Source organism: Onychostruthus taczanowskii, unplaced genomic scaffold, assembly GCF_017590055.1.
Source record: "Onychostruthus taczanowskii isolate IOZ18803 unplaced genomic scaffold, ASM1759005v1 scaffold65, whole genome shotgun sequence".
NCBI lineage: Eukaryota > Metazoa > Chordata > Aves > Passeriformes > Passeridae > Onychostruthus > Onychostruthus taczanowskii.
The window spans coordinates 1,395,813-1,419,688 of record NW_024504233.1 but is presented as its reverse complement, the minus strand read 5'-3'; the positions used below and the strand labels follow the sequence as shown (position 1 = coordinate 1,419,688).

Genomic DNA, 23,876 nt, shown 5'->3' with positions numbered 1-23,876 from the left:
CTTGCTTTTTCTAGTCTATTTTGTCAGTCTCCATTTCTTTAATTAGTGCCAGTATGGGAGCTTTGGAGGACATAAAGATGAAAGGAAGTGACAATTTTAATCTAAATAACGGAATCAATGAAAATTCTTTAAATCTTTGAAAATAATTATTTCATATTATTGAGAGCTTTTGTACTATGTAATTTAACTGAATACTAAACTATAATAACTTGAACTTTTTCTTCCTGCCAGCTGAACCTGCAAAAGATGCAGCTTCTGCTCACAGCTTGAATGCTAACAGAAGAAATTATGTGGATGGTCCATCTGGTTCTGACTTTGTAGCCAGGTAATGTCAGAGAATCACTAGTACTGTTTCACAATCTCCTCTCTGTTCAAAATAGATTTTTTAATTTGGTTTTTTTTTTGCCTTTTTGCAAAGCTCAGTGACTGAGTTACCAGATACAATCTGGAATTTTGTGCAATATCCTGTAGTTCAGCCCTCCCCCCCTGCTGCATGGCAGGCTGCTTGTTCATGTGTGTACACTTGGACAGTGCTGTTCTCTTACCAGTGTCCAAAACAACCCTCAGCATTCAGCACAGAAGTGTCACATGGCCTTATCCTCTTCAATTTCAAGTGGAGCTGCTGACCACGTCTGCTCTTGAGAAGCTGCTTTTCTGGAATTCACAGCAAATTTTCCAAAAGTTATAACAAAAGTAAACTGAGGTAACACCAAGGAAAACCCTGAGTGATGGGTTTAATTTGATTTGGTTATGTTACTATAGTACCATGAAATTCAAATAGGTAAAAATGAATACTTATGCTGTGATTAATTTCCCCACCCCAACTGCCTCCTGATGGGGAGGAGAATTGGAAAGAAAGTGTAAACCTTCACAAGATAAGAACAGTTTAATAATTTGAAACAAAATAAAATATGATGATAATTGTAATTGCAATGAAAAGGAGAGAGGGGAATAAACCCGAGGAGAACAAGTGCTGCACAGAACAATTGCTCCCTCCAGCAGCTATCAGCCCCTCCCAGCCAGCTCCCCCAGCCGCTGCTGGGCACAGCAGCCATGGTTTGCAGGGGCCCTGTGGCAGCTCAGCTCAGCTCAGCTGCCCTGGCCACGCTCCCCCACAGCTCCTCCTGCACCTCCTCGCTGGCACGAGGCACGGAGAAGTCCTTGACTTGGAGAAAGCACCAGTGAGCAGCCACTGAAACACCAGAGTGTTATCAGCAGTGCACTCACACTGAATCCAAAACACAGCACTGCACCAGCTACCACCAACAAAATTCACTCTCTTCCAGACCATGTGAAACATTAAGTTTTATTATTACTGGTGCAGATTAGGAAGCAATATAGAAACATCCTGTTTCCCTAATGTTCTGTAGCTGCTCGTACATTAATTTCTCAAGGTAGACCTAATCACTCTCCACAACTACCTGAGAGAAGGCTGTAGACAGGTGGAGATTGGTATCCTCTCCTAAGGAAAAAGTGACAGGAGAAGAGGAAACAGCCTCCATTTGCACTAGGAAAGGCTTAGATTGGATATTAGCAAAAATTTTGTCACCAAAACCAGCTGTCAAGCATTGGAGCAGGCTGCCTGGAGATGGAAGTATTCATCCCTGGAAGTATTTAAGATGTGTACATGTGGCACTTACGGACATGGTTTAGTGGTGGCCTTAGCAGGGTTAACAGCTGGATTTCATGATTTTAAAGGTCTTTTCCAACATATTCTTTCTATGATAAGGGACATAAATTGTACATTAGGCCTTCTTTTTAAGCTTTCTGTTGTCAAGGTAAAGAAAGCCTTCCAGTGATCTGATCTGGACCTAGTAAACAAGAGACAGCATTATAATACATTTATAATTTTGGGGGGTTTATTTTGGTTTATTGGAAGTATCTAAACTGGCACAGAGGAGAAGGATAAAATTAGCATTTTAACTGGATATTTAGCAAATGGTTGATTTCCAACCCAGATAATCCTGTTTAGCCTTTCTGTTGTTTTTGGATGGGGTTTTTTGGAGAGAGGGGCGAGGGTTTGATTGGGTTTGAGATTTAAGGTTCCTAAGTATGTTTTTAGTGTTTCAGAATCTATGCTGACTTTAATAACAGAGTATTATTTCTTACTACCATTAAATGCAGGGATTCCAAATCCTTTCCCTGTCTGTATCCAAAGTGTGATCCTCTTGTAGACAATGATTTTATTTTCATGTAGACTGAGCATATAAGCCAGGAGAACAAAAGTTTTGAACATATCCTTTGGAGCAGGGGTTCCCAAGGCCATTTGGTGTATCTCTCCTCATAAAGCAGGGTATTTCATCCAACCTGACGATACATCACTGCAGGACAAAGGAGGGGCCCAAAAAGTCATTTCAGATGGTTGGAATCCAATGCACAGGCTGCAGGTTCCCTGGCAGCGCAGACCTGACTGCAGGATGTTGTAGTCCTCTCCTTCCTCTCTGTGCATTCCTGCCCCCTTGAGTGTTTGAGTTGCCATTTCAGCACACAAAGACACAAAAAACAGCCCCAGCTGGAACAAGTGAATGTTCTTCTGCCGCCTTAGCTTGTTGGAGTGACTCAGAGCATGGGCTGGGGAGCCAGAGCCAGCACAGAGGAGGGAGTGGGACTGTGGCAGTGAGCAGTTATGATGTCTGAGGTTGCCATGGAACCCAGGCTTGGTGCCAGAATCAGTCTTTTCCCCAAGGAAAATTGAGTGTATAGATTTTCTTTGTGGTAGCAAATTTTCACAGGCTGCAGGGTTAAATTTGGAAAGTATGCTTTTCTTTTAAGATAACTTATAGACCTTAGGATTTTAAAATTTTCACAGATATCTTGAATGCCATTTAAAACAGATATGTCATGTAGCTAGCATCTAGTGTTATTGACACAAAAAAAATCAGGAATTTATGGGAACCTATATGGAATAATTTAATATGTAGTTGTGAAAGATGCTCTTGTAGATTGTATTTTTCTTACATTTATGTGAATATCCTTCTTGCAAATACTATTTAGAGATATTTCTACACTACACAGTATATATAATGTAACACCAGACAAATATTCTGAAAAATGTGAGTTTGGGAGTGTGCTCTTCAATTCAGTGGACAAAATTCAAAACATGAAAGGATTTAATCCAGCTTGTGTTTGAAGTCTGGCTTCTCTAGAAGTGTTTTACATACAAATCCATGTGTCTTTATGTATGTGTCTTTGTTCTGATCATGAAAAAGCACCTTGATCAAAACATTGAATTATGTTAATCCCATCCTGGATTAACACAGCTACTCAATTACAGACCTTCTCTGTAAACCAAATAAAGTATCTGTATAAGTAGAAACAGAGGAAACCTCTATAATTACTCCTTTAGTAGTGAATGTATTTTTTTATTTATAAAGTCATGTCTATCACAAAGTCTTCTTTATCCACTTCTAGTGCATGTTGAAGTCCAGACACAAAACAGAAGTTTCAAACTAAGCAACTGAAAATAGAAATGTATGGAAAAAATGTGATATTGGCTGCAATCACTCAGTTTTGAGGCCAGTAGGAGCTGCCTCATTTTGCTCATGTTTGTGTAGACTTTTTACTGAAATCAAGACTAAAAAATGGAACCTTCTGATAGAGACATTTACATGAAATAAATCAGGAGACAAGTACATTAACAAAACTTATGCTGCAGGTCTATAGCTGTTTGTGTACGAAAAATACCTTTTTGACTTTTTGGTCCACCTGCATTAGTCCCAGTCCAAGGTTATTACAGTGTTCTCTTTTTAGCTGATAAATTAATATTTTCAGACGAGAACTACACCTCACTTTCCTTCTCATCACAAAAAAAAATCTTTTCGTCTTGGCCAACAACAGGATGACTGGTTGGCCTTTGTATTGTGGCTTTTGATGTATTAATTCTAAGTTAATGTCTCTTGCTTTATAGATTGGGAAGTCCAGCTTACACACCCCCTCACCAACTGCATACACCCCAGCAGCCTTATTCATCTGTTCCAGGTAACAATTCACAAAGGGCTGGGAGAGGCAATGAGACAGGTGTCGTCCTCTGAGTAAATTGCTATCCTGCTTGTATTTATTCAAACATCATTTATGCAGAAATAGGGGGAGACCTTTACATGAAAAATTAATTAATTTACATAATTGACTTCTGTAATTTATAAAATGTACCAGTGGGAATATTGTGTTTGTACCAAATGCATTGTGGGTGTGTTTTTAATTTGACTTCTGTTTTGATTATGTGGAAGATGGCTTACAACAAGTATTTGTGGTATATTTTAGTAGGATTTGTAGAATATTACACATGAGTAAGTTCTTTGAGGGATGAGGGGTATATATTCAAGATGAATTTGGCTTTAGTTGGTCTAGTTGTATTTTCAATATATAAACACTTCTTTGCCATTGCAGTGTTCTGAGTAGTGAAGCAGATCAATTTGTTAAAGCAGCAGAAGGTGATGTTAAAATAATTTTTCCCAGTAGTTACATTGGATCCTATTCTTGTTTCATATAGGAGTCATCAGAAGGTCCACATCAATGTCTTATGTAGATGGGCAAGTAGGGACATGGCCCAAAGAGAAAAGGTAAGTAGTCTTACAAGCTGGTTGCAAAATGCTGGGGTTTGCTTATGAGCAGTACTAAGTGCTCCATTGTAGTTTGGATTGTCAGAGTCCTGTAATGAGAATTTTTGTAAGCTACTTGAAAAAGTAGAAAAAGAAAGATAAAACCATGTCATGGATTAGAAACTGGTTAATAGGAAACAATCTTCAGAAATAAATAATTTATTCTTTACAGTAAAAGAGGTATAGTTCAGATATTTGAATTGTTGGTGTTAAATGTGTTCGTATTTACTCATCACAGGGAACTAAATGTGGTAACAGTAACATGGCTAATGATCTCAGAAGCATTTAAGCTTGTATTATTTTGGGAATGCTAAGAACAATCAGGCTGAATGCTTTAGTTTGCAGTTAGACCAGTCATAAACTCTTCAGTAGGGTATAAACTGAAGTCAAAATGGTAAGAGTCATAGTGGTGTGTAAACTGTCTTCCCACACCTTCCTTCTGATCTATGGTGGCAATTCCTGTACTCCAAAAATGCCCAGAATTTATTTCAAAGTAGTAAAAAGCATTGGCCGAGTCCGAACTAAATATTGTTACATTCTATTCTGTTGTGTTTTTTTAAAATGTATTATACTTACATCTATTTATTAATCTAAAAATATCTATCTAAAAATATATGCATGCTTATTATATTTGAAGCTAGGCAAAATACAGCACACCTAACAGTGCCTTTAATACTACCAGCTTAAAATAATTTTAAAATTAAATACACATACTTCCTTATTTTTTATTAATAACCCTGAGTTGCTCAGTTACTTTCTTTATTCTGATCCCTATTAGGTCATCGTTACATGGAGTTTCGTTTGACATTCCTTTTGACAAAGAGAAAAGCATTCCAGCATCTACTCCAAACAGGGGAATTCCTAGATCTGTGAGCAATGAAGGCCTTACAGGAAACATCAACCGCATGCCGAAGCATTCTAGAAAAAATCTGTCCTTCAAACCAGTAAACGGAGAAGAGGAGAATCAAGACATTGAAGAGGAAAAGGACATGACAAAGGCCAATCAGTCTCTTAATGCAAATCAAAGAAATGCCAATGAGAGCAGACACTACAGGTTTCCAAATGGAGCTCTGCAAAACAGGGCAGTTCTGGATGATTTTGGCAATCAGATTGAGACGCCGAGCATTGAGGAGGCTTTGCAGATAATTCATGACACTGAAAAATCTCCCAGACTTCTCCAAACAGACCAAATTACAAATGGGTTCTTTCTTCACAATCGGGAAATGAGCATCTTGAATTCAAACATTAAACCAAATCAGACTACCCCAGATATAATCACAGACACTAAGGGTGCTCTGAGTCCTGTGACTGACAACACAGAAGTAGATACTGGAATACATGTCCCATCAGAAGATATCCCAGAGACAATGGATGAGGATTCTTCTTTGAGAGATTATACTGTGAGCATGGACTCTGACATGGAGGAACCATCTAAATTTCTCCAGGATTACGACATGCGAGCTAGCAATCACAGAGATCAATTAAGTCCCTGTCCCAGCTCAGTAAGTACTAAATCACAGGCAGGCAGCAGTGCTTCTTCGAGTTCAGGGGTTAAAATGACCAGCTTTGCTGAGCAGAAATTCAGGAAGCTGAATCACACAGATAGTAAAAGCAGTGGAAGCAGTTCTCAGAAAACCACACCAGAAGGTTCTGAGCTGAACATCCCTCATATGGTTGCTTGGGCTCACATTCCTGAGGAGGCATCTGTTCCTCAAGGAAGAGACACTACACAATTACTGGCTTCTGAAATGGTACAGCTGAGGATGAAGCTAGAGGAAAAGAGGCGAGCCATTGAAGCACAGAAGAAGAAAGTTGAAGCTGCATTCACAAAGCAGCGGCAGAAAATGGGAAGAACAGCATTTCTCAATGTTGTGAAAAAGAAAGGTGATGGGGTATCACCTCTCCGAGAGGAAGCAGCAGGAGCTGAAGATGAGAAGGTATTCACTGACAGCAATCGGTTGAAAGAAAAAGAAACTCAAAAATCAGATGACCAAACTAGTAAGACTTCAGAATTAATAAAAGAAAACCCAGAAAATTCTCATAGCAAATGGTTAAAATCTCCTGCTACTTCTGGAGATGCTGAAAAGCAATGGAATTTAGCAAGCCCCTCAGAAGAAAATCTTAATGATGGAGATCTCTTAGAATATACAAAATCTATTGAAAAACTAAACTCTTCCCTACACTTTCTACAACAAGAAATGCAACGTCTATCCCTTCAGCAGGAGATGCTGATGCAGATGAGAGAGCAACAGGCTTGGGTTATTTCTCCTCCTCAGCCTTCTCCTCAGAAGCAGATTCGGGACTTTAAGTCTTCTTCAAGGCAAGGGGGAGCTCCAGCTCCTGTTGCACCTTTCTCACAGGAATCTCCTCGCTCTACACATCAATCTCCACAATCTTCCAACAGGAAGAATGCCTCTTTTCACATTAAAATGCAAAGGACTCCTAGGCCAAATGAACTGAAAATAACGCCTCTAAACCGTACCTTGACTGCCCCACGGTCTGTGGACAGCCTTCCCCGTTTGAGGAGGTTTTCCCCCAGTCAGGTTCCCATTCAGACTAGATCATTTGTTTGCTTTGGAGATGATGGTGAACATGTAAGCGAACCTCAGTTAAAGGGAAATCTTTTGAAAGAAGTCAAGTCTACAGAAGAGGCAGCAAAAGAAGAAGGACCAAAATTGCCAAAACAGGGTGAGCAGAAGTTGGAGGAAAAAGAGATTAAGCCTATTGAATCTAACGTTTCTGAAGTGTTATCTCAGCCTATCACAGAAACTGTCTGCCTCACCCCAAATGAAGATCAGCTAAACCAACCCATTTTACCACCTCCAGCTCCCAAAACAGCTAACTTAATTGAAGTTTCCCTATCAGATTTGAAGCCACCAGAAAAAAGTGAGGTATCTGTTGAGAAATATGAAGGTGAGAGTGATAGAGAACAGTTTGAAGATGACCAGAAAGTGTGTTGTGGATTCTTTTTTAAGGTAAGAGAACTAGTGGATGTGTATGTCAGCTGTTAAGCTTTGTTTAAATCTTTAATTGAAACGTAGATGTTGCTGATGATTGAAGTCAAAGTAGACAGTACAGCAACTCTAAATGTGAAGGCTTATCTTCTGGACTTGATTAATTTGGCATCATAAGAGTGGTGAGATTCTATCATATTGGATTTCTGAGCATGTCAGAGTATCCCCTTCCATTCATAGTTATGTGCTTGGAGGTCTTGGTGAGGAAGATCCATGCTGAATGTAGATTTTTTTTTAACATTTGTTTTGGTCATCTTGATTAAACGTGCTCACATCTCACCCTCACTTCCTCACCTCACTCCCAAATTTAACTAAAAGTTTTTGAAGTACATAACAGCCTGCATTTTTAATAATTATTCACATTTTTGAATTGCACTTTGGAGAGCCTTTTTCCCTCTCTCAGCTGGCTAAGGAAGTATGTCTGCTGAGACTCCCTTTTGAAGTTGGGAGCACTCCTTGGAGACTTTTTATTAAAGAGCTCTATTCAGACAGGCTTTTAACTATAATGCATATTGTAAGACAGTGGTCTAGACTTATTTCCATTTTAGAATACCCCAAAATTTTGTGTCATGTATCTAGATGATCCTAGCTTGTCTGGAAGCATTCCTCAGTTCTAACAAAACACTTGGCTTGCTCAGAAGTTACTTCTATACGGTACATAATTATTGGGGTTTGTGATAATTACCTTCATGTTCATACATGTAGACTCTTCCAAAGCTGAAAGAAGAAGTTTATGCTATGTGGGATCTGACTCAAAACTAAAACATCTCACTTAGCAGGTTTTCTCATATCAGTGTTGAATTTTGTTTGACTCAGGATGGAAAAATTCCACTATGAAGTTTCTAAGAGTCTTAAGAAAAATCTTCAAAAATAAACATTCCAAATACTGCAAGAGTATGTTAGGATAAGCAGTGTACAGAATTAAGTGTGTAATGACTTGGCAAAATCAATTGCTGAATCTAGAGATCTTAATACTTTTGGTCCTTTTCCTTCAAAAATGGTTGCTAGGATGATCAAAAGGCAGAAAATGACATGGCTATGAAACGAGCAGCATTGTTGGAGAAGCGTTTGAGAAGGGAAAGAGAGACTTTGCTTCGAAAGCAGCAGCTGGAAGCAGAACTAGAACATAAGAAGGAAGAGACAAGGTAAAAATATATGTTCTAATCCAAATGATCAGTAATGGTGAACATAAAAATGTCTACTTTAGTTAGAATTGTAACCTGCGTGTCAAAGAATTGCATCTCAATATCCAAGTTATTCACCGTAGAGCCAGATGTGCAGAGGAGCCCAGCTGGCCCTGCAGGACAGCAGGTGGCATCAGTCTGTAGCTCCTCAGGCTGGGAGCCGTGCTGGGCTGAGCACAGCTCCTCAGAGCACAGTCTGAGGGAGCCTGTGTCCCTCAGGGTTCCTTCTGCACAAATGCACAATGTTCGCTCCGTTACAGCAATGAAGCTCATAAATCTGTGTTTGGTTTTATCAGTAGCAATATCCCAAAAAGTTTAAACTTTCTGAAAATTATTAAAAAATTTAAAAGCATTTGTCTCTTACTGGTGTTTGAGAATATTGAAGTTCCAAAAATCTGATGCCAGTGTTGTCCTCACTGTGCTAGCTGAAACCCCTTATTTGGAAAATTTCTACTGCTGATTTTTATGGTAATTTTTTAGACGCAAAACAGAAGAAGAACGTCAGAAGAAGGAGGATGAACGGGCACGGCGAGAATTTATTAAGCAGGAATATATGAGAAGGAAACAACTAAAGCTTATGGAAGACATGGATACTGTCATAAAGCCACGTTCCCTCTCCATCAAACAGAAAAAGCCACGTCCAAAATCTATTCACAGAGATCATATTGAATCACCTAAGACACCAATCAAAGGTCCACCAGGTAACAAATGTTTACATGGAGAAAGAGTCTGTTCATGCTAAAACACCAGCTTGGGTTTTGGTCCTAACAAGCACGTGCATTTATGAGAGTCTTGTGCTACATTGAAACTACACGTGTCCAAACTGGAAAGCAAAATTTGGCATAGAAATGGAAAGATGAATGTCACTTACCTGCTATGCATGCATGCATATATAAACAAAAAAAAAAGTTAGCTCTGAAACCCCAGTGGAGGGATGAATATGTGTTACAAGTTTCATGCACACCCATGTTTTCTTCACTAATCTCTTCTTGCACCTGTAGAGCTAAGAATGAATAAAAGTTGGGAGATAAGGGATCAATAAATAAAATGGTGACCTAAGGTAAGAATATTTAAACTCACACAATACAGACAAAATTAAAACTTGAAAGTTACCTTTACATTTCATGGTTTTTTTTCTATTTTGCTCACCAGCTGCATGTACAGTTAAGAACATAGCAACACTAACCACGTGCAACAACTTAGCATTCTTTTAGATACAATAGAACTTGCACTAACGGCTGGAAGAAGTATTATCAATTTACAATTAGAAAAAATAACCAGATTGCTCAGTGATCCTTTTTGTTACAGCCTCCTCTACCCTTGTTGTTGTGCTATATTTTCTCTGGCTGCTTCCCTCTGTCTTCCAGTGTAATTTAAAGTATTTCCTTAACACCGTCCAAGAATCCATCCCAAGCTTTAAATTAAGTCTCTTAAGCTCTCTTTCAAGAGGACTTATTAACTTTAATTGCATCCTTTGATTTGCATAGTGCCAATATTCCCATGTTCATGCTTCCCATTAGTGCATAGCCTGAGCCCATCCCCAGTGGCTGCCAAAGGCTGCGTGACAGCAAGTGTTTACAGGAAGTGCAGCACATATGCATGCAGGTATATCATGTAGAAAAGCTCTTACTGACTCTCAGATGCTGGTGTTGGTCTGATGAACAGACTCTCCTACTTGCATAGGTTTATAAGCTTTAACTTTGTTTTTATCCAGGTTCACAGCTTTATCGTGTTTTTTCAGTATCTAGTCTTTCATTGGCATCGCTGAATACAGGGGACAATGAGAGTGTGCAGTCAGGCAAGAGAACACCAAGGTAAAGCTGAAATAACCATTTGATGTAATAAAATTTTGTAATCAGCTATGTAAAACTAGCATGAATTTTTTAGAGGTCGTGTATATATTGTGTACTCCGAGAACAGGTATGTTTTCCTCATTTGAGACAGGGATAGTTTCCACTGTCAGACATTTGGGAACCAAGCCATGGTCATTTGTTTTGCAAATTTTACCAAGTAAACCAGTTGGGCAGGTATAAATGAGGTCAAACCAAAATGATGTTCACACAGCCTCTTTAATTCACCTGCTTGTATCTAAATCTCAACCTATGGATATTTTGCTAAACCTGTATGCTGCGTGCAACAGCATAGCTGCTTTTCTTTTTTTAACATAGAAGTTTATTTTCTGTTTGGTTTTTTTCTTTAGCAGTTGTACAGGGAATTACTGAATGCTCACAAGGACTTCAGCCTTTTCCAAACACCAGAATTTATTTTGCATTAAAAACCACCTGAAAATAACAGAAACAAAATTATCTTTTTTAATACAAACCCCATATTATCATTCAGAGGAAAATCACTATTTCTTTGAACTACTTGATAATATTCAGACAAATACTATTTTCTTTGTATAAAAGAAGAAAAAGTGAAGAAAAGCAAACTAGGAGAAGGGTTGATAAGGAGTACTACATTTTCTGATATTGCCTGTTGTGTCTTCGTGGCCACTACACATTGTTCATCAGCTCTGACAAACCTGCAGCTGGCTTCAGTTGACTTCTTAATTACCTTGATGTCTCAAGAACTGACTTTCTAGTTATTACATAAGAAACTTTCATAAATGATTCAATTAGCCTAATATCTCTTGTCATCTCTTAAAAATTAGCAGTTTTAATTGAGAGGGGGATTTCTTCCAGCTATATTAGCTATTACAAAAGGCTTGATGTTGCTCATCTACACAGGCTTTGCAGGAGATAACCCCTGTGTATGGAGCTGGAGTTGTGCAGTGCTGTACAATGCTTTTAATGAGCAGTACATCTTCCTCAGGCTTTGGATTTGTTTAAGGGATTGAGACTTTTAAAGCATTATAAAAGCAACAGAGTTGAAAGAATTTTCAGTATCTTTCCAAACCCATATTGTCACATTATCCTCACATCACCATTGTTTTTGATGATCCCTCTGAGAGCATCTCAGTGTTACATTTGTCACCTTCTTCATGCAGGTGCTAATCACAAAAGGTGTAGGATATAGTATAAATTGAATTTTCATCTCTTGCTGATTTTACTGAAAATGAGCATGCACACAAATTTTTATATGATACCACTTTTTTTCCTTATTCTGTGCCTTTTTCTCACTTAGCAAATTTTCATTCCGAGATACAAATTTGACTGGCTTTTGCAGTAGCCACAATAAAAAAATATTTTAAATATCTTGTAATAATTTAAGAAAACTTGACAATCTTGTTCAGCGCCAGAAGTTATTGCCTGTGAAAGCAAGAACTAGAAGGGAAATTGTTTTGCTGTCTTAAATTCAGCAGTTCTCACTGACAGTTGTTGCAGTCATAAGTACAAATGAACTAAATTTTTACTTCATTATTCTATCAAGAACTGGTTTGTTCACTATATGAGATAACATTGGTTTGCCAGTACTTGTTAAAAGTAACACAAATTTCCACTTAGTAATTCTATTTCACAACCAAGAACATATACTAGGTTTCTGTCCCTCAGATGTAGCCCAAAAATTAACATATACCTCACCTAAAGACCAACTTTATGCATCATTCAAAACACACTAAATATTGTGCATTTAGGTTTATAGTTTCTAATTCAAATCATTGTGTTCTACCTTGCCTTCTTTTCATCTCAGAAGGCTTCCCAGCTGAACATTGTGAATTTTTTAATAGATTTTAAAATTAATGTTTAGGTCTGAATCTGTGGAAGGATTTTTATCCCCAAGTCGCTGTGGGAGTCGTAACGGAGAAAAAGATTGGGAAAATGCATCTACAACTTCTTCAGTCGCCTCTGCTACAGAATACACAGGTCAGTGGCAACAAGAGTCAGAAAAGTACCTGCCTGTTAGTGGTTCTGTGCATGAAGAGTTTTCAGTTACTTTGATTTGCTTTCCTAAAACTTGATTTTTACCCTTCGAAGTAGAGGCTAATAATACAAGGTTAACATTTCTAATCCAAAATAAAAGTACGGACTCAGTAGCATTTGTGATAACCACAATAAACTGCAGTCAGGCTCAGAACAGCACATGGGCTCACACATCAGTCTGTACTTCTGTAGTGTCTCTAGCAAGGCACAAAGTGTTGATATTTCAACTCAATTTAGAACAGAGTTACAAAAACCAAATTGCAGCAGCAAAGAGTCTTCTTAGCAATGCAAATATAAATATTCTGCACTATTTGTTTCCTAACAGATGTTTTGTTGTTTATTAGGAACTTTATGATCAGACTACTCATTCTTTATTATATTATGAATCAAATAATAGTGGTATTTTCCTCCCTTTTCTCTAACTATACCACACATGATACTGCCAAGACCTTATATCATCAGGCTTATAAAAGCTCCACTTTTGCCAACCTAATATCACTTTATCTGTGAGAAGAGTAGCATAAGGTTAGGTATTTTCTAGGATTTTTTTCCTCAAAGCTTAGACAAACAGATTTAATCTTAAATTTAATTGATGTTTGCACATTATTTTCCTAATTGGTACTCATGTGTTGGGTTTTTTAAAATGGACTTGACCCAAGTACACAGACATTTCAGAAATTAAAACAGGAGATTTCTCCTTCAACCAGATGAGTAATTTTACAGACAGAATAACCTGTCAAGTGTAAGGCCAGATCTTTTATCCCTGGTTCTGGGTAAAACATTTCTGGACTTCCAAAGAGGACAGGCAACAGTTACTCTAAGCACTGCATATGCCTCATTGTTATACCTCACACCCCTGAAATCACAGGTGTAGGAAAAGAGAAAGAAAGACTTCGCTCTCTCCTGGACAACTGAAATTTTGTTTAGAAAAAGCAAAATGTTCTGTTGTTCATAGAAAAGGTCCTCTGAGAGAAAAAAAATTACCAAGGCTGCCAATAATAATGATTTAATAATGAAAGACACATTTGTAAGTAAATTCAGTGACAGCTGAACGGCATTTTACTTGTGAAATTTGTGGTCTCTAACCTTATTCTGTATTATTTCTGGATTTGTGTTTCTGTGCATGCAAAAGTTCCACACCAGAAGTGCTTCACAGCATTCAAAGTAACACTTTGTTGGCTTATTGATTAATTTACCTTATTTGTTGTTCCTTTTGCATAGGACCAAAGCTCTTCAAAGAACCCAGTGCTAAATCCAATAAGTATATAATTCAGAATGCACTGGCACATTGCTGCCTGGCTGGAAAAGTAAATGAAGGTCAAAAGAAAAAGATCCTGGAGGTAAGAGGTTTTTTTCCCCTAAAAGCACAAACACCGACATCAAACTACATCAAATGACCCTCGGAAATCCCAGAAAAAATAGCTGCACAAATGTCATGCTTAATTCAAAAAATAGCTGCACAAATGTCATGCTTAACTCAAGTATGAAGCATACATCACTTGATAGAAGCTGTATGTGTAAAGGGCACATGTCCCATAGAAGGTCTGTTAGGTCGAATAGGAATCTGAAGATTTCAGCTGATTAAGAACTCCTGTTCAATACATTTCAACTGACTTCAAGGTGTGACCAAGCTTGAGTGGATTTAGGGCTTCCATTTTAGCACCAGAGGATTTTTCAGACATATCAAGACATGTGTCAAGTTTCCTGTTCCCGAACTTGCAAGTATTAAACCAATTTGATGAAAAGGATGATGAAAAGGATTTTTATTTGATCTACAAAAAGACTTGTGGGATGTCTGTTCTTGAGGTACAACTAAACAAGTATAGCTGAAATTGTCTAAATAAATTAGGTTTTGGTTGACATGGATATCTACCCTATCAAAATTCAGATAGGTGAAGCTTAGCAAATTCTAATGATTGAAAATACGGTCTTTTAGTGGACAGAGTTAGACATAAGGTTTCAGCTCTGGTAGAAAACTGATTCAAAATGAAATCTAGTTAATTGAAATGTTTTCTAATTACAATGCAAAATTCATATTCTGAATGTTTTTCTTTCTTTCTTTCTTTCTTTTTAAGGAAATGGAAAAATCTGATGCCAATAATTTCTTAATCTTGTTCCGGGATTCAGGCTGCCAGTTCAGATGTCTGTATACATACTGCCCTGATACTGAAGAAATCAATAAATTAACAGGAATAGGTCCCAAATCTATCACAAAGAAAATGATAGAGGGACTGTATAAATACAACTCTGACAGGAAGCAATTTAGCCACATACCTGCCAAAACTTTGTCTGCCAGTGTTGATGCAATTACCATTCACAGCCATTTGTGGCAAACCAAGAGACCAGTAACTCCTAAGAAACTCTTACCCACCAAGGCATAGTAGATGGGAAAAAATTTGCTTGAGACAATTATGATAAACTTGCACTTCATCTTTACTGCCTATAGGAAATAGATTTCTAGTTGCCAACAAGACTCTTAGAACTTAAAACTGGACACCAAGTTCTATTATCATGTCCAACTGGAATGTAAACACAGTGTTTAGGAGTGCAGAAGATTAACTCTTAGGTGAAAAATTATGAGTGATTACGGAAATGTTTGACTTGTGTGGAGATTTGTATGTGCTAATGCAACATATAGAGTATATTTGCTCTGTATTTTGATTAGATACACTGAAGCACTGAATGTTCCTCTTTAGTGACTCAAACTACATTTTTTACATCTGTTGCCTTATATGTTTGTATTTGTGCTTGTCTTGAAATATTTTTCTTTCACTAAAGAAAAACTTCTAAATATTCTCAATACCATCGAACTTTGCATACTGACTTACAGTAAAGACTAAATGATAAATTGTATGTCACTGAATAACAGCTGAATGGGTCTGTTCTCCAAGATCCTTCCTGTGTGCTGTAACAAAATCAAGATTCATTCCCCTGTGTATTTATAATTCTTTTTCAATTCAATAGTACTGATTTGCTTATAAACTAAACAGTAAAGGAAAAACCTTTGAACTGCTTGAAGTTTTCTTCAAATTAATTATTTAACAACTCAGGGTAAAGGTGATGCAATTATTTCTGTTTCAGTAGGTTGCCATCTGATATGTAATGACCGACCATGTGCATGTTCATAACATCAGTAAAACTCAAAGTAAAAAGATTTGGTAGGTCTCTGAAATGGTTTAAGCAAGTGTGCATTCATTGCTTTGCACTGTTCCAGCTGGAGAGAGAGCACACGGTCAGGTCCTGCTTCCTCAAGGAAGGAATAGGAGCTCATGAAACATTCAGAACTAGATCCCTGATGTTGCCTAACAGAGCACTAAATATTCAGAAGAATCACAGAATTCACTAAGTCACAGATCTTTGAGAAGTCGTGTATCTAATTCCCATTGAATTTAAGATCCAGGCCACTTCCTGCCTTCAGATCTGCCAACTCAGACTTGAATCAGTTTTCTAGGGAACAGACATCTGATAGTTGTCAGTGTGTCTTTGTAAATTGTTTTCCTGACACTAACAGGTGATGTCTTGTGAAACAGCAATTTTTAAGTACGTATGGCAAAAAAGCCTGACATTTCAGTAAATCTATAACATGACCATTTGCAAAACCAAACTCTAGGCATATTTCAGTATTATTTAAAAAGGGCTGCATTTTATTTCAAAACAGTGTTTGATTATTTTACAAATCGCTATCCCGTTTCAGCTTTTGTTTCTCTTACATTTTGCTTTTAACATAGCACTGTTCTGAAAAAAAAAAAAAGAAAACACAAACTTGAAGCCTCCCCTAAATCTGTGGCTATTTTGATAACATCGTACACCAGAGAATTTTTTGGGGGGGAGGGAAATCTCATTCTCAGGAAAAGACTTGAATGATTTGTGATTCTGTTCTGTTTCAGTGTTGTGACAACTCCATTCACATAAGACAGTATTGTGCTATAAGTATGTAGTCCATTCAGTTTCATGGGAGACTAAAATGATGTTCGTATTTCTCTCATTAAACTGCTGTGAGAGAAACTGCCTCACTACTACGATGTGCTCATTTACTTAGAGAAAAGATGCACAGGAATGAGATGTCATTAAGCATTAAGTTTAGAACAGTACTTTTTTAAATTATTATAAGGCCTTAGGCATCAGTGCATCTGGATTATAAACATTTTCTCAAAAATGCTGTCAGTTTACTGTAATTTATGTTCTTATATTTATGTATATTTGTTAAAACTGTAAAAAAAAGAAAAAACACTTTAAAATACATGTTTAATATGTATGTGGCTCAAAACTATTTGTGGTTAGCTGATTCCTACTGTTTGCATGTATATCACCAGGATATGTAACTCTTATAATTCAAGTGTATACATATTGTGTATATAGGATATAAATAATATTAAAAAGGGGGGAAAGAGGGTTTGCACATTCTGCCTGTTAGACACTTCCTACAGATACCACTGTAGGAACATCTTGAATAACAATATGAAACTGTGTATAATATACAGTGATTCAAGAAACCAGGAGGTTGGAATTAACTGACACACATGTGGTGAATAACTTCAAAAGAAGTTTTATCATGGGAGGCTTTTTGTTTCTAAAATCTGTTCTATGATTTAACTGAAGATTTGCAACACCATAAAGACACACGCATCAACCTAATCAAAGTGAGCTTAAATACGTGACGGGAATTCTTTGAGTAATTTTAAATATCTGAATGTATTATGAAATTCGCATTTGTCAACAGGTTAAAGATTTGTGCAATGTCTAAAAGTAGAATGTGAATAATGCAGTTGAAAATTTCATTGCTCGCAGTATAAGGTTTTACTTAATACAGGAAAAGTAAAGCTAGAGATGCTTTTCCTTTTTAAGCCTGCAAATTTTCTAATTACAGTGGATCTTTGGTTGGGATCATGTTTAAAAAAAAAAAAAAAAAGAAAAAGAAAAAAAAAAAAGAAAGCTTTCCATAAAGGCCAGTATTTATCACTGACCTTTCCAGAACACACTGGTGCTTTCATCAGGGGTATTATTATTGTTGCTACGACTGAATTGCCAAACTCTCGTCTTAGTTTTTGGAGCAAAATTTCATCTTCTAACAGTCATAATAGCTACTGAATTTTATTTTTTTTTTAATGTTAGTATGACTGTTAGTTTTTATTATTTGGCTGTTTAAAGCCAAATTCAGCTATTTAATTATGATTTATTGGGCACTGTTGAAAAATGTACAGTGTATTGTGTGCTTACTTGTCCACTTCTATGGAGCATAGCTTCCATATTTTTTCAAATGCTGTGCTGTAAAATATTGTCATTGCTACTTATGTGGTACAGTGTAGTTTTTTCTTTCATTTAAATAAAAGCATGGCACCAAAATAACATTTTTTGTATTCTTGCTTACCTCTAAATGTAAACAAAAATTATTAATTGTTCACATTAAAGTTTAAATCTTGTTTGATGTCATATTTCAGCAATGTGGAAATTGTAGGAAATATGCATCATTGCAATTTCTTCTTTTGTTTACCATCTTTGGTCACACTTCCATAGACAATCTATATTTCTGATGTTATCAGAGGAAGGTTTTGAGTAATTGAATGGGTTTCATTATTTCATTTGTGAGGACAACAAGGTTCCTTCCATGTTCTCTTCAGAAATGAATTTCACAATTTAAAGTAATTTAATAAACTTTGGGGCTCTGGTTAGCTTTCATTTTTCCAAAGCCACACAAACTTGCTGGTCAGGTTAAAAGGTTTGCTTCAGACCGAAAGGTTGTCAAAGTGAACTCTTGTCTTTGTCAACTGTACTGTGTAAAGCATGTGTGTGACTTGTAGTGACAGTTTGTACTTGCTAGTGATGCTATTTTGAACAGAACACTATATTTGTCAACTGTACTGTGTAAAGCATGTGTGTGACTTGTAGTGAAACAGTTTGTACTTGCTAGTGATGCTATCTTGAACAGAACACTATCAAAAAAATGAGGAGCCTTTTCCAGATTTATAAATTAGTAATTTTTCCAGTCCAAATCACGCCTTGTTTGGAGCTTTGTGTTGTCCTGCTGGGTTGCAGAGTAAGAGCAAGGACTTGCTGAAAGTGGCCATGACATCCCTGCGCTGCCAACAGGCAGACTGAGCTGCTGGGCTGACTTACGCAGATAAAGAATCTCAGAATTGCAGAGATGTTTGAAGGGTAACTTCAAGAATATCAGCAATCTGACAGTAGGGCTTTTAATGCTGAATTGAAAGCTACTGTGGAAGAAAATTAATAGCTTTCCCTCCTTCCCTTGAAAACAACTTCTTTTTCAGGCAGCTCAGTCAGTTCCCTGCACAGCGTCACAAACGGCTAACAGAAGCAAGGAATTATATTGGAGCAAACAATATAATTCCTAACAAACACACTTGCACCCAGTAAAGTTATTTTTTCAGTGGTGAGCCCAGCTCAAAATTTTCACCTAAAAACAGCCTTTGTACAGATCTGCTTTACAGCAGACTCTGGTTTTTTCTATCTTTTGGCAAAGAACACCATCCCTGAGAAACCTCAGTTCATGCCCTGGTTAATTTGCCATAACAGGACTGTGCTGTGTGCCTGAACTTGTACAGAATTTGATTCAAAATTTGTGCTGCTGTGGGATCCAGTGTAGAGTTATGCTTGGAACAGAAGGTTTTGGATCGATTGCCATACAAATATGATTTGTTTCTCATATCCAGCTGTACTGATGAGATCGATGTCAGATGTCTTTTTTTCCAACAATTTATTAAAAAAGACACAGGGCTAAACTTTAACTACTTTAGATCCCTTCCAATAGAAAATTAGCATTTCTTTGCTGCCTTGCTACTGATTTAATGAGCTGAATAAGAGGCTCAAAGAATTGTGGCTATAATGAAGTATCTTGACAGTCATGGCCCTTTACAGCTGCTTTTATGTTTTCTGGTTAAATAAATGAAAAACAACAAAAGGAAAAAATCCCCTATAAACTCTCTTATTCCACGTGTAGATGACAGGGGAAAAATACATATTTAACATGTACATTTATAAGAATCTTTTTTAAGCAATCTGTTCCATTTAAGTAAAAATATATTTGATGTGTGTTTATACATGCATATGTACAAATGCACATTTACCTTCAGACTTGCTTGCATACAGAATAAAGAATACATATTTTATTTAGACAATTACAGCAATGAGTCTAACATGGTAGGGAAGTTACTCCAGCTTATTTCCTTCTACCAAGAAAGAAAAGAAGCTCTTAACACTCAAAACCACTGCTGTAAGAAGCAAGGAAGCAATCTACAACATGCACATTTCAGTACAAAGTCTTCGGGGGATGGAGTTCTTTTAATCAAATTTCTGAATTCAAGGATAATGCTGATGGATGTTAAACATAACTGCCACTGATCAGAAGAGCTAATAACCATCAGGATTCAAGAAATGGCAGAAACAGCACAAATAAGGTAAGCATTCATTGAAAAAAGTTAAAACTTTCTTCAGACTCCAACATTATAAACAACTTGATGTATAAAATGCTTAAATAAGCATTTCATTATCCACTGACAAATTTGTTTAAGTAAGATACATGTGCTTTTCACATGTGTTTAAGTTTGCAGTTAATGGTAAGTTTGCAGTATGGTAACTTCATGGAGACATACTAAGTAATACCTATATGTACTTTTATGTCACAGTTAATGGACCTTTGCAGAAAGACTAAAAGCTAATATGGAGCTTTCCATCACAGCTGCTCTGTCTTATTATTTCTTCATCATCACTGATCTAAATGTCTGCAGTACAAGACCTGGCAAGGCCCCACAAGCCTGCAATTATTTAAATTATATTTTAGCTCAGATTATATTTTGGCTCAGTAATTTTCTTAAGCTACCTGAAACTGGAGCTATGATGCTAACGCAAAGAATTCTATAGATTATGCAAGAATTATGCTGAACTGTCACCTCAAAGTTCTGGAAATCCTTTCTTGAAATGAGTAAAAACTGTTTCAGAATAGAATTTTGAACAGAATTTTTTTTTCTAAGTTTTTACAAGAACATGTAAGTATAAAATGTAAGCAGTTGAACGTTACAGGTACAGAAAATCGAGACTGGCCCAATTTTAGGGCCGACACACAGAATCACAGAATGAGCTGAACTGGAGGGGACTCAGGGATCGTTGAGTCCAACTCCTGGCCCTGCACAGGGTCACCCTGTGCCTGAGGGCACCGTCCAAACACTGCCCGAGCTCTGTCAGGCTGCTGCTGTGACCGCTGCCCTGGGGAGCCTGTGCCAGTGCCCAAACACCCTCTGGGTTAAAAACCTTTTCCTGATACATAACCTAAAACTCCCCTCATACAAATTCAGGCCATTCCCTCGGGTCCTGCCACTGTCACCCCAGAGAAGTGTCTGCCCCTCCTGTTCCCCTCGCAGCGAAGCTGTAACTGCAGTGAGTCTCCCCTGCAGGCTGAGCAGACCAAGTGCCCTCAGCCGCTGCTCATGGCCTCCCCTCAAGGCCTGCTCCATCCTCGTGGCCTCCTTTGGACGCTCTCCTTTGGCTCAGTGTTTCCCATCGTGTCACCCAGAACTGCCCCCAGCACTGCAGGTGAGGCTGTCCCAGAGCAGAGTGGGACAATCCCCTCCCTTGCCCGGCTGGCTGTGCTGTCCCTGGTGCCCCCAGGACAGGGATGTCCCCCCTGGCTGCCAGGGCACTGCTGGCTCGTGTTCAACTCGCCATTGACCAGGACCCCCAGGGCCCTTTCCACAGTGCTGCTCTCCAATGTCTCATTTCTGACCTGCAACATGTGTAAAGCAGTCACACAATTACTGTTTTCTTTCCTGAAGTGCTCCCAGCACAGACTGCAGCGCCCTGTTTCGTCACTAGGCAATGCAGATCTCCTCCTCCACTAATCCTGATTTTCAAGCTCTCTAACACCCACACCCAAAAGCTTTGCTGTTCGTGGGAGTTACCTTCTTTGCAGTAATGAGCAGGGAGTTCAAAGCAAGCTGAGACCATCCCAAACACGTTTCTATGCTTAAGTAAAGACTTGCAAACAACCAGAGAGCAAGATCTTCCATCAGCTCTCTTCCCATAGAATGCTACTATAAGTATCTTCACCAAAACTTAATAATAGTTTAAATAAAGCAGGGCCACCAACTACTGCTACCTATTCTTCCATATTTCTTCCTGATAGTTCTTGAAATCTCTTTCCAGAGTATAGGAATTTGCTGCTTACCTGTGAAAGATCTAACATTCTGAGCAGGAAACAGAATAATTTTAAATTCGTAATTTTCCTTTCAGGTCCATAAGTGGGAAGGAGCTTTATCTTTCTAGCCATCCAGAGATAGTAGCACAGATCTGGTCTCAGGACCTCCACTGAAAACAAACCAACTCCACAAAAGATTAGTAAACTACTGTAAAACCACTCTAAAATCAAGATTAAATTTAAAAGCCTATGTGTGTTTACCTAGAATTTTGTAGGTTAAACAAAGTTTTAAATGGACTTTTTGTATCTATGCTCAGTAAAGTTATACATACCTCTCAGTTTAGACAATTAAAAGTCATCTTGTTATTCCACACTCCCCCTGGTTTATCATCTCTACTGTATCATATGTATCAGAAAATAGTTTCATTTCTATAATTATTAGAATTTTCTCTTAAGCAGCACCTCCAAAGGCAACTAAGCAACAAATACTTTGGAGGTAAATAGAAGTATTCAATGTTTACCAGCAAATCCTTATTCCTGGGAAGTGAAGCTGGGACTTGAACAAAAGGAACCATCAAGTTCCATGTGCACGTGTGGAAGTCTGCATATACCTGGCAGAGTCACTGCTGTGTAACCAGGTGCACTGCTCTCTGGACAGCCTTTGGGACATTTGTTTGTATTCCTCTTCAGAAAGAAGAGACAAAAAATAGCACGGTTCCCCTCTGCCCTTCAGCAGATCCTCAGCAAAACAGTTAGTAAGTGGACTTGACCTGACTGATATTTTGTGAATGTGACAGAGAATCCTGTCCAGCTTCAGTCAACAAATCCCCAACAACCTTCCATGGATCTCTGATGAATAGTACACATGCTTAATTTAAAAAAAACCAGTAAATTAAAAAATCGTGCATCAGATTGTCAGAAAATTGCCACCATCTCCATTTTGGCAAGGCCTGCCAGTGCACTGCAGTGTTTTCACAGGCACTCTGTCCAATGGCTGTACTTGCATTTTAACATCTCACCACTACATATAAACACAGAGCAAGTCACGTAATGACTCTGAGGTGCCATAATCTTTTAACAATTACAAAAATGTAACTGAAAGTCAAATTATACATGAATACATCTTCATAAAACACAGGTATCCCACATATATACATAAGATTTCTGTGGAGAATGCATGCTTCGCTCAACACCTCAAGACGCAGATGACAGCATAAGCACACTAAAACGATCCCTGGCTGACCTGAAACGCTGCAGCACCCCATGCAGTACTTAGAGGGGCTGCCAGCAAGCCTTAAGCCCGCACGGCAAGAGCAGAAACGCGGCGGCAGTCGGGCAGTGCCGCTCCTGCCTGCTCGCTGTGTGAGCGCTGGGCGCCTCGGGGATAACGGAGGGCAGGTGACGGCTCGGAAAGCCCTGGGAACTCGGCCTGGCCCACTCTGTGCAGTAGCGTCGCCTGCAAAATAACATCAGGACCAGCTGGGGTGGTGAGTTTTGTTTCCCAGGGAATAGAGCCTTGGTGTTCAGGGGCCTGTGGCCCGGAGTGGGCAGCCACCTCCTGAACTGCGCACGGAGGAGGATGTGTCCCAGACCCAACAGCCAACTGGTGCTGCTTTGACAGTGCCAAGCGGCTCCTGCAAACTGACATCAGGGATTTAGGGTGGTGAGTTTTGTGTTCAGGGGCCTGTGGCCCTGAGTGGCCGGCCGCCTCCTGAAATTCCGCACGGCGCAGGATGCCTCCCAGACCCGACCTGCCACCACTTCCAACTCGAGCTACCTTGACAGTCCCAAGCGCCTCCTGCAAACTGACATCAGGAACCTGGGGTGGTGCTCCCATCGGCAGGAGCACCGCGGGACGGTCGGGCTGCGCCTCGCGTCGCCGGGCAGGTGGCGCGGGGCATTCCGCACTTGCCGGGCAGCAGCTGCAGCCCCGCCCGGCTCCCGCCCCGCGTTCCCTCAGCGCGGGGCGCGGCCCTGCCCGCCGGGCGGGCGGGTTCACCCCGCCGCGAACAAAGCGGCCCCGCCCAGCGCGTCCGCCGTCGCCATCTGTCCCTCCCTGCCTCCCGCCC

At 38.8% G+C, this 23,876-nt stretch overlaps 1 protein-coding gene across 4 annotated transcripts in view; it reads left to right on the top strand.

Annotated features, from left to right (window-relative positions):
• CAMSAP2 (calmodulin regulated spectrin associated protein family member 2) overlaps positions 1–17,999 on the top strand; it is an 81,846-nt gene extending 63,847 nt beyond the window's left edge. For 2 of the 4 annotated variants that reach the window (XM_041420716.1, XM_041420713.1), the window contains 10 exons: positions 232–325; positions 3,908–3,978; positions 4,490–4,559; positions 5,377–7,573; positions 8,621–8,757; positions 9,277–9,497; positions 10,538–10,610; positions 12,487–12,602; positions 13,881–13,999; positions 14,735–17,999. In XM_041420716.1, the coding sequence (XP_041276650.1) occupies positions 232–325; positions 3,908–3,978; positions 4,490–4,559; positions 5,377–7,573; positions 8,621–8,757; positions 9,277–9,497; positions 10,538–10,610; positions 12,487–12,602; positions 13,881–13,999; positions 14,735–15,040 (3,404 nt within the window). In that variant the 3' untranslated portion in view covers positions 15,041–17,999. Of the gene's footprint in view, positions 1–231; positions 326–3,907; positions 3,979–4,489; positions 4,560–5,376; positions 7,574–8,620; positions 8,758–9,276; positions 9,498–10,510; positions 10,611–12,486; positions 12,603–13,880; positions 14,000–14,734 lie in introns of all 4 variants that reach the window. The other 2 variants (XM_041420715.1, XM_041420712.1) reach the window with 1 other exon arrangement.
• Positions 18,000–23,876: the final 5,877 nt, after the last annotated feature.